This window comes from Borostomias antarcticus (assembly GCF_949987555.1).
Source record: "Borostomias antarcticus genome assembly, chromosome: 18".
NCBI classification, from domain to species: Eukaryota; Metazoa; Chordata; class Actinopteri; order Stomiiformes; family Stomiidae; genus Borostomias; species Borostomias antarcticus.
Genome location: NC_140251.1, coordinates 4,348,338 through 4,358,999, shown reverse-complemented (window position 1 = coordinate 4,358,999; position 10,662 = coordinate 4,348,338). Strand labels below are relative to the sequence as shown.

Below are 10,662 nucleotides of genomic sequence, written 5' to 3'. Positions count from 1 at the left end.
TGAATCATTGATATTAGTATACTGTAGCACATGCTTTACTTGAGCACAGTACTGTACTATTCACAGGACTGCCAAACAAAGGTGGAATGAGATATACTATAGATACTGTAGGATGAGTCATTCGGAGATTAAGAGATCAAACAAATGATGGGTGAGAAACAATGATTTATCCCACTTCACATCCATAGACATGAAAAGGTGTCAATGTGATTGATGAGAGAGATCAATGTGATTGATGAATTAGTCAGTTGATAATGCATGTGAATGTCGATCAATACCCAAGGCTGGCAGTCAACTATCTAGGCTTCAGAGAGAAAAAGTAGGAAAAATCGATCTTGTTCTCTTCTCTTCTTGTCTCTCTTTATTAAGTCCTCTACTGGGGCAGAAGGAGAGAGAAAGAGAGAGAGGTTGTGTGGCCAACAGGCCGACAAACCTCCAGAGCCTTCAGGCCTTTCATCCAGGGGTTTGGGGGCCAGAGAGAGGTTTTGTGTGCAACCTGACTCATGGGCTGGCAGGACAGTTCTGGGCTCTACCAGCATGGCTGGGACAGAGTCACATCTGACACCGCCCCCCCCCCCCCCTCTTCCACCCCTATCTGCTACCCCCCTCCCCGCTAGCAGCTGGTTCACAGGGGGGTCAGATGTCCCCAGGGTGCGGTCCGCGCTAGATCTCGCGGCTGTTTTGACTCTGTTCAGAGCTGCTCAGAGCTGAGAGGGAACAGCCTCAAAGTCACCATGGACAGAAAGTTGAGCCTGAGCCGAGCGGAGACCTTCTCCTTCATCAACCCCTGGATCAGGTACTTCCTCTTCTTCTTCAGCTTCCTGTTCTGGGTAAGTGCACATGCAAGCTGACAACTTCCACAACTACACGCTGACAACAGAACTGTACAAGTCCTGAAGCAACAGTCCTGAGTGTTTATGCTGCTAATCTCATGATGACTCAAACCAAGTAAAATCCATGCTGCCTGTGCACAGCAGTGGTGGACCTTCTCAAAGGTAGTAGTGGTACTGGTAACAGAAATTGAAATGTCCAAAAAACACTTATGGACACATCATACTGTAGGAATATTTTAGAGAGTCCTCCTATGATCTCTAAATGCAAGACTACGTATCAACAAACATGTTAATACTGTATTGTTGCATTTCATATTTTGTTGAGCTACAGTATGTCAAGTAACACTTTATTTGTCCCCAAAGTCAAAACAAAATGTATGAAGCGTTGTCGGGTGGACGAGCTATTACCTTTTGCTATTAGAATTTAGCAGTGAAATGGCTGAGGGTATGTAGGAGTGTTTGTATCTGTTGGTTTTGGCTAGTGGGTATTTGAAGCAGGAACCCAAAGACAAGGTCTGTAACTCTAGATGCAGTGGGTGGGGTGCTGTCAGACAGGATGGATTCTGCTTTCCTTAACAACTTACTGTCAACAGTCCTGAAGCGCCGGCTTTGTGAATGAGCGGTTCACAGATCAACTGTATTTCTGAAAACCTCTCAGGGCAGAGTGGATGAATCAATATGTTGAGACAGTGATTCAGTTCCAGCAGCTAACCTGAGCCTGCTCTCAGACACCATGTGACTCACTACTTTAATATTCTTCCACACATCAGGATGCAACTTGAGGTGATTAATATACCGTCTCGTTTTAGTTTGAAGGGGCCCATAATCCACGGATGCTCATTCTATCAAAAAGAAAACATCAACTATAACTGTTGACATACAGCCGACCGGTTATGGTGCGAGTCGAGCATTTAGAGACCATCCAAATCTCATTTGCAGACTGCTACCTTTCAGAGCAGAGTGTTGCCTCAAAAAAGTGTCTCCGTCAACAATCAATACCAGTTAAATTCAACTAAACTGTCCCAGGCGAAATACCCTCAGCTATGATGTAAACAATCCTCTGGCCTGCTGTCAAACCCGCTACCCCCTTTCTATCCTCCAGAATACACTGGATGATTAACCCTAGAAACTATAAGCCATTCAATCAAGACTGTGGACTGTAGATAAAGTCTACACAGGGACGTTGTTGTTGTGTATTTCCCTGGCAGCGCAGTGATCTATTGTGGCGTGCTCTATGGGATGGATGAATGTGAGCAGCCATGCCAGGGTTGTGGATGTCCGTGGCGTGCCGTTGTGTTTGGGAGTGCTGGGCCACGTGTCCGCCTAAGCACAGGGCTGTGGTGGTGGACAGCTGGCATGCAGAAAGAAAAAGGATCAAATGGAAATGACGGCATTGAAGAGAAACACACACACACACACACTCTCTCAGTTCATTCAAAGTTTCTTCCTTCTAACACTGTAAAGTATAGTGATTTGTGTGCTTACAGGCTAGACAGGGTGATGTGTGTGTTTGTGGATATAGAGAGTAAGTGATAGAGAGGCTGGTGTGTGTGTGTGTGTGTGTGTGTGTGTGTGTGTGTGTGTGTGTGTGTGTGTGTGTGTGTGTGTGTGTGTGTGTGTGTGTGTGTGTGTGCGAGCGTGTGCGTGTGTGGATGTAGAGAGTAACTGATAGACAGGCTGGTGTGTGTGCATGAATGTGTGTGTGTGTGTGTGTGTGTGTGTGTGTGTGTGTGTGTGTGTGTGTGTGTGGATGTAGAGAGTAACTGATAGACAGGCTGGTGTGTGTGTGTGTGTGTGTGTGTGTGTGTGTGTGTGTGTGTGTGTGTGTGTGTGTGTAGTAGCAGTAATCAGACATGGCTGGTCTGTGTTTGTGTACCAGAGACAGGCCCTGAGCTCAACACTGCAGGCCTAAATCCTGTGTGCCTTTGTCCCACTCTTCCCTGGCCCCCTCTGTGTGTGTGTGTGTGTGTGTGTGTGTGTGTGTGTGTGTGTGTGTGTGTCTGCCATAATGACAGGCTAATTCCTCCTTTCACCATGGAAAAGCAGAAATAGAATGCCTTCAAAGAGTGTCTGTCTGTCTAGATATTTAAACACTATCATGGGGACAGGAAGCACCATCTCCTAAACACTGACAAACTGTCTGTGACAGCTTTTAGCGAGGCAACCAGGAATACGTGCATAAGTTTGTCACACTTGAGCACAGCCTGAGAGGTCAAACTGAAACAACAGTATTGATTGAGACTTCAAAACCACTCTTGTATTAAAACGTTAACCATGTCACCATAGCAACTACCTTCACTTTCTTGACATAACAAGAAACCATTGGTCTCATACTGTACAGTGTGTCTGGGGTGGTTTGTCTTAACATTACATTACATTACAGTCATTTTGCTGACGCTTATAATAATAATAAGCGACTTATAATAATTGCATTTAACGTAGGAGGCACGTAATGTAATACTACTGGCCAGAACTCACTAGTGCACCTCCTTTCTAAAGCAAGTGACTAAGAGCATAATCTAGTGCTGAAGGCAAAGTGCAAGAATAGTAATCTAAAATACAATAGGTGCTTAAGACGGAGGATCATGGTAGTATTTCTTGAAGGGATGAGTTTTGAGCCTGCGGCGAAAGATGGGCAGCGACTCTGCTGTCCTGACGTCAGTGGGCAGTTTGTTCCACCACTGCGGAGCCAGGACAGAGAAGAGCTGTGACCCGGGGGGGGAGTAGGGTTTGACCATGGCCTGGAGGTAGGAGGGGGCTGTTCCTTTCATTGCCCTGTAGGCTATTACCAGAGTTTTAAACTGGATGTGAGCTGCTACAGGGAGCCAGTGTAGGGAACGGAGAAGGGAAGTTGTGTGGGGGAACTTGGGGTGTTTGAACTCCAGGCGAGCAGGAGCTTTCTGGACAAGTGCCAGGAGTTTTAATGGCTGACACCGGGGCCCAAGCAAGGAGGGAGTTGCAGTAGTCCAGACGGGAGATGACCAGGGCCTGGATGAGCACCTGCGCCGTTTCATCAGTGAGGAAAGGGCGAATACTCCTGATGTTGTAGAGCAGGAATCTGCAGGAGTGTGTAATGGATGTGATATGTGCGGAGAACGGCAGTTGGTCATCCAGGGTCTTCCTGAAGAAAGCATACTGCACATGGAGGATGTGTGGGTGGAGTGTTTTCTTTCTGTTCAGGAGTGTCCCTCAACAACACTCCAAAGCTCATACACAAGCACACATGAGAACACTCACCGGAACACTCACTAACAGCAGTCATGATCAGGATCGCGTGAGAGAAAGACAACCCATCCAGATGAACATCTATGAAACCCAATCATGTGAGGAAATTAATCTTGACAATGTAATCAACACGCCAGCCACTTAGTGACATGTGACTTCCCTGAAATACTCTTTCATCTAACCTTGGTATATCTATAAACCCAAGTTAATCAACACTAGGGCTGGGAGTCCGAACTTCGGGATTCGAATATAATTCGAATATTGACAGAAATACTGGTATTCGAACGAATATTAGGCAGCCCTTAATATTCGAACCTGTAAGTTTTGTAAATGTGTTGGCTAGCAAACGTTGCTTTTGATTCAGATTCAGAGGGTTTTTCACGCCTGGTGAAGTTGCAATCGCGAGCTCATTAGCAAGGCTATTGGACCTGTAGGAGGTGACGTTAGTTAGCACTTAGTTAGCAGAACAATGGCCTCGCCAACGCCCACAATCACGCTGGAGGAGATCGAAATCTATACCCCTAGACTGGGTTGCACCAGTTTGTCTAAACCCAAGCATTTAGTCACGCCTAAACACTGACTAAACTCTTAGTTGCTACTAGTTAGTCGCATATTACTTGGTATCTTATTTCGGTTGCACCACGGCAATTTAGGCGTTGTCTTAACTAGTAGGCCTAACTACTAACTAGTTACTAAAAAATAGTCGTTGTATGACTGTGACGGCAGGATCCAAATAGCCAATCGGTAAGCAAGTAAAAATGTAAACAAGGAGGTTGATCGCCCTTACCCAGCCCTTACCAAGGAGCTTGGGCCGTGTCCGAATGTCCATATTACATACTATATAGTACATACTGCAACTCGCCTACTACATACGATTTAGTACATACCTGTACTACTCCACGAAAACATGTTTAGTATGCGAGATAAATGTAGCATGCTTCACGAGTCATCCAGTGAAAGTGACGGGCTCCGGCTCGCATATGCGATTCATGTTAAACTTACAACAATATTGAGCTAGCCAGGCATTTGAGTTGGTCATCCAACACAGGCTCGATCCTCACCTTTCTGTATAATCCCAACTGTGAAATGGATGTGATAATAGTCCACAAAATATTCTTCCTTTGCCTCGTTTAGCACCAGCTGCAACACTCTCCTCCAAATTCATTATCTCCGTTAGCAAGGCTAACGTTGCACTCTGTAGCTTGTGCTTATTATTATTATTGGACTTGGTGCTTGTGCAGTGGAGGGGTTCTTTTGGGGGAGTTAGCCGTTGGATTGTTATGCTTAAATTATCCTAGCCAGCTAGTTCCCAAGCTTGTTTGATAACCTTTGATTCAGACATAACGTAGGCTGCCTGGTACAGTCCACTGACCAGTTGCTGGTTAACTATGAGGATCCCAGCCGACCGTTGCATCCCCCCAACCCGCAACGGAGGGTTATCAGCTGGGCTGGGACTCCTCCTCTCATCGCTAACCAGCAACTGAGCCAATTGAGCTAAAGGTGGTTAGCTAGCTCGATCGTGAAATTACTCAAACTTATTAAATATGACACCAATAAGCACACCGGTGCCAATAGTTAGCTTAATCTTGATATAACTAAGACATCTGCTATAAATAATAATTTTTCCACCGACAGATTTAGCTACAATGTTTCAGCCCACCTCCGTCCTAATAGCAGAGTTGAAGACGCTACTTCCTCGCACTAGTCATCACTTACACCACCTCCCAGGGTGGTGTACATATTTAGTTGTAGGAACTAGTCGTGAGTGGTGCAACCCATTTAAATTTAGTAGTGACCAAATCTCGAATTAGTCACCACTTAGGTTATAGGCCTAGTCACCACTTAGTAATGACTGGTGCAACCGGCTCCTGGTTGACGAGGGTTGTTGAGTCTTACATACTGCAGCCAGATAGCCCATAATGGCAAGTTCTGATTTAGCCTAGGCTACATGTTTGATTAATGGGATATACATCCTACTACCTTTATTTATCTTTTATTTGTCTTTCAGTACCTAGCCTGACTGGCTTATTTTTATTTATTTTTGTCAAACAGTGAAAACCTACTGTTCAAGCCAGGGTCTGACATAAATGAAAAGAACGGTTGTTGACAAAAGCTGAATCCCAAATCGCGCACTTAGGCGAAAGTGCAGAGCACTCGCGGCCTTGTGGCCTTACATGCGCGTTCCCGCTAAGTCCACAAGGGCTCAGGGTAGTTCCAAAACGGAATTGCTAGGTCCACAAGTGCGCCACGCCGCCATTTTGCGCACTGTAACCGCACTTACCGAAAGTCCGCAATTTCACGGACTTAGGAGCAGAAAATACCCACAGCCCACCGTGTCTCATGTGACACAGTGCTCGAGTGCATCACACATAAATGATGACATTTGCAGATAACACAACATTTATCTTGAAATCCACATGCTGCAAACATATCCCACCCAACCTAATTTTTTAATTGTTATTAAATTAAAACAGACGTCAATCGGTCAATTTGCAGAGCTGAAGGGAGCGTCAGAGCAGCCTCTGCGTCGGAGGAACGCGGCAGCCAATGAAAACAAAGTGGGAGGGGCATTGAGCGAAACTGGAGTGCTGTCCCATTTAATTCACGGCCCTGCACCCTCTGGCCCTTCCAGCTGACGTCAATTAAGTGCTCAGGCCTCAGGCCACAAGTGCGAGGGGCCGCAAGTGCGGTTTGCGCACTCAGATTGGGATTCAGCTAAAGACTTGTATTTGCTTCTGAAAACATCATTGCTTATCGATATTGCTTATGATACAATGCCCACTAGTGGACAGAATGTGCACAACTTTATTTTAATACCTAGGTAGGTCTTTCTGTAAGAATTTAATGGTAAAAATATTATTAATAATAATTCGAATATATTCGAATATTATTATTAATAAATAAACGAACTTCGAATATGATTTTGGGGCAAAAGTCCCAGCCCTAATCAACACTTGTTCATTAATTTTCTAGATTGATCGAGATTTTTCTGATCTACACGCAACTTTTTGCTTGTTATTGCTCTATTGTTTTTCACTCCCGCTCTAACCATCTGAGGCCCACAACTCTGTCTGACCAGACTACAGTACACCCTCACACTGGGCAGTCAGGACTCTGTATTAATAAAAATAGTCCCCCTCTCTCCATCTCACATTCTCACCTAAATGTCAACTCTATATAAGACACACAGACACACACACACACACACACACACTTGAAGGCTATCTCAGTTAAAGAATATATTGTTCTTGGCGACTTCGATATGAACTGGTCAGACCCTTAAAAGATTTGTGCGTTTTGGACTTGAACAGCTTCAAGCCTATTTGGCAGCAGACCAGAATCTGTGACACCTGCACTTCCACTCTAGACCTAATTTTCACACATAAACCTGAAATATGATATAATACATATAAATATACTACTTTATACAACGGGTAGTTCCAACCTCGCAACCGATGATGATAGTCCCTTGAGTCTACTTGATAATCTAGTACTGCTTTGACAGGTCTAGGTAATGTGGTTTTTGATCTAGGCCTGGTCTAATGTGGTCTAGATGGGGAAAAAAGTGTGAAATCACCCTTTTTCTGGCTTTCACAAATAAGACAAAGGTTTCACAAATCTGAAACTGGGTTGTAATGATACTTTGAAGTCTACTTGATAATCTAGTGCAGGTTTGACAGATGTAAGTCATGTGGTTTTTGATCTAGACCCGGTCTAATGTGGCATCATGGCCTTTTTAAGGTGGACTGTAAAATTCCAATCGGCAAACTGCGAGTCAATAGTCAACATCGTGCCGCGAATCGGACCCGAAATCCGGCCTCGTGTTTGACCGTGAATGTCAAAAGAATATCAAACGTCATGCTATCTTTACCGCGGTAGATTATTTGTCTTCCAAAATATGTGTTAATATCTTTCTCAAACTCTTGCCCATATGGTATGTGTCTAAATCAGAGATGGTCATAAATACATCAAAATGTAATTAAGTACAAATTAGAAATACTTGCTCAAAAATGTAATTAGTTATAAATACAAAATATTAGTCTGAAAAATGTAATTAATTATAATTCCGTATTTATGTAATTAAAATACAAAAAATACAATCTACAAAAACTAATAATGATGTCCCATGTTAGTGGATTAATTGATGTATTGCCAACTATGAACTTAATGTGCAACTATTTTGATAACTTATTAATCATTTGGAGACATTTGTTTTTAGTTTTCCCCCTCTCCAGCCTCTCAAATGTGAAATGTTCTGGTTTCTTTAGCTCTCACTGCAATATTCTCTGTATTGAGAACTGATCTACCTCCAAACCTCCCGTGACAAACACCTTGCTACAAGGGCTACCAGGTGCCTTGATGACATTAGACACACAATACCTACTGCCGTATTCTGTCACATTTTCACATGAGTTTATCATGTTTAACATTACTTCCATATGGTGAGCTAGACTGACACAATAGCTGCTGTGCAACAAGTGGCTCAGACGAACGACATGTTGCAGTCACTCAGTCCAACCCCCCCTGCATCCCGCTTCACGTTAACGGGTGCACGTTAACGGGTTCACTTGTGCTATGCTAGAAATGTGTCCTCAGTTAGAGAAGTTGCTAACATTAAGAATATGGTTCGCCAGTGAAGTTCCCCAGTCCCAAACTGCTACATCACAAGACTTACACCACTTACACCACTAGCTTTCTAGCGCTATTTCAACCGTGTTAGCTATGTTAGCAGTAACGCTAGGCTAACGTTAGTAGTGAGTTGGCTAGCTGGCTAGCTAGGATGAGCGATAGCTAAAGTGCATTTCAAATTGCTCTGTTGGGCATTTTAGTGCCATGCAATAACATTGAGTTTGCTTTAACATAGCCTACAATATCTGATCATACAGTTAGTTTAATGCTAGGTTACACAGACGTACCTTTGTCTCCGGGAGAAAATCCAGCTGCCTGCAACTTGAGGCTTCCCAGACAATCTACCCACGCTACTCTGCCTCTGATAGGTGGGATGTATTGGTTCAGATTTGACATGTCGAGGCATGAAATTTTTGTTGGTGTAAGCTAAGCCAATCAGACATGAGTAAATAATAATAATATAATATATAATTGTGTTGTTTTTTTCAAAGGGGAGGATAAACATGTCATTTCAGAATAAAATGCCATAAAATAAAAACATGTATTTTATGTATTTAAAATACATAAATACAGGCTATATGTGTAATTAATTACAGAATACAAATTACTTTTAAAATTAAAGCTAAATACAAATTACAAAATACTTAATTAAAATACATATTTTAAATACATTTAATTAAAATACTGCCCATCTCTGGTCTAAATAGACTTTCAAACATCTCACACTGACCGATTTGGTGTTTGGCATCTAAGAACTTTTTGGATGTAGCCTATGTTGTTCCATAATCATGTCCAGAAGTCTGTGGCAGTTTACAATATTGTTCACACACATCATTGTTATGCATTTGAAAGAGCACACAACTTTTATCACTACTTTTAAATTAACCAATTAAATGTAATTATCAGATCCAATGACATCTTATGGTATCCCGCATAAATGCCATTCTTCCCACATTTACAATGACAAGACAATCACCACTCACTCGCACCATTACAAACTGTGAAAATCCTCTGCCAAGTTACAAAAATAATTACGGATACAGATTTGTCTTGCTTAGTAATGACACAGTAAATTGGAATGAGATTCCACTACATTTATGTAGAATCTCATCTTTTGTTGTTACCTAGGCTGCCATAGGATTAAACCAGCTTTTCTCATCCCCTTTTCATTTGACCATCTCCCTCTGACAAATTTCTGTCTCTTAAATTGTCCTGAGGTTAAACCCCCTCTGAGTTCTCTTATGCCACAGGACTGGAACCCTCTGCAAATCATCATTTTGCTGAGTAGGGCTCAACGTATTTTAATTCCTTGTCTTTGTATACCTTAATTCCTGTGTACTGTATAAAAATATGTATGTTCCTGTATACTATTAAAAAACGAAAATGAAACATCGATCCCTCACTTCTATACTTCCACAAACCTCACACAACTGCCAGACTGTTGCTACTTGACTTTGCATGGTGTTCTGTTGTTCTGTTTTGGGCCGACCCACAGCCCACAGCCTGCCTCTTGTCTGTTCTAGGTGTTTTCCTTGCTGATTGTTGCCATAGGAGTGTATGCAAAGGTTCAGAAAGCAACAGGTACAGTAGAAGCCAATAAATTCATCACTGTCCACAACATGAAGATAAAATCCAATCTTGAGATTGAGAATTTACAGAAAAGAAGGGGGAGAAAGGCTATTTCATGCTGTGGATATTTCCTTCTCAATCTTTCCCCTGCTGTCTAATTGTAGTGGTGGGTTGTGGGAGGATAAGATAAGAATGACTGAGATGGTCATTCATATTAAATATGGCTGAGGATATCCAAAAGGTGTGACGGTAAGTCAGTCACTAAGCCACCTGTGGCTGTGTTATGTTCCAGACACAGTCCGGGACACGTTCCTGATCGACCCAGCGGTCATCCTGATTGTTGTAGGGGTGGTCATGTTCTTCATCACCTTCTGTGGCTGCATTGGGGCCCTGAGAGAGAACATAC

General features: G+C 43.0%; 1 protein-coding gene across 1 annotated transcript in view; it reads left to right on the top strand.

Moving 5' to 3' along the window:
• Positions 1 to 725: 725 nt before the first annotated feature.
• Positions 726 to 10,662, top strand: part of tspan33b (tetraspanin 33b) — a gene marked incomplete at its 3' end in the record, with an annotated part of 16,121 nt that continues 6,184 nt past the window's right edge. Inside the window, exons 1-3 of the mRNA XM_084452948.1 lie at positions 726 to 830; positions 10,211 to 10,268; positions 10,549 to 10,662. The exon at positions 10,549 to 10,662 is cut by the window's right edge and continues 14 nt beyond it. Of these exons, the coding sequence (XP_084309074.1) occupies positions 735 to 830; positions 10,211 to 10,268; positions 10,549 to 10,662 (268 nt within the window). The 5' untranslated portion in view covers positions 726 to 734. The remainder of the gene's footprint in view (positions 831 to 10,210; positions 10,269 to 10,548) is intronic.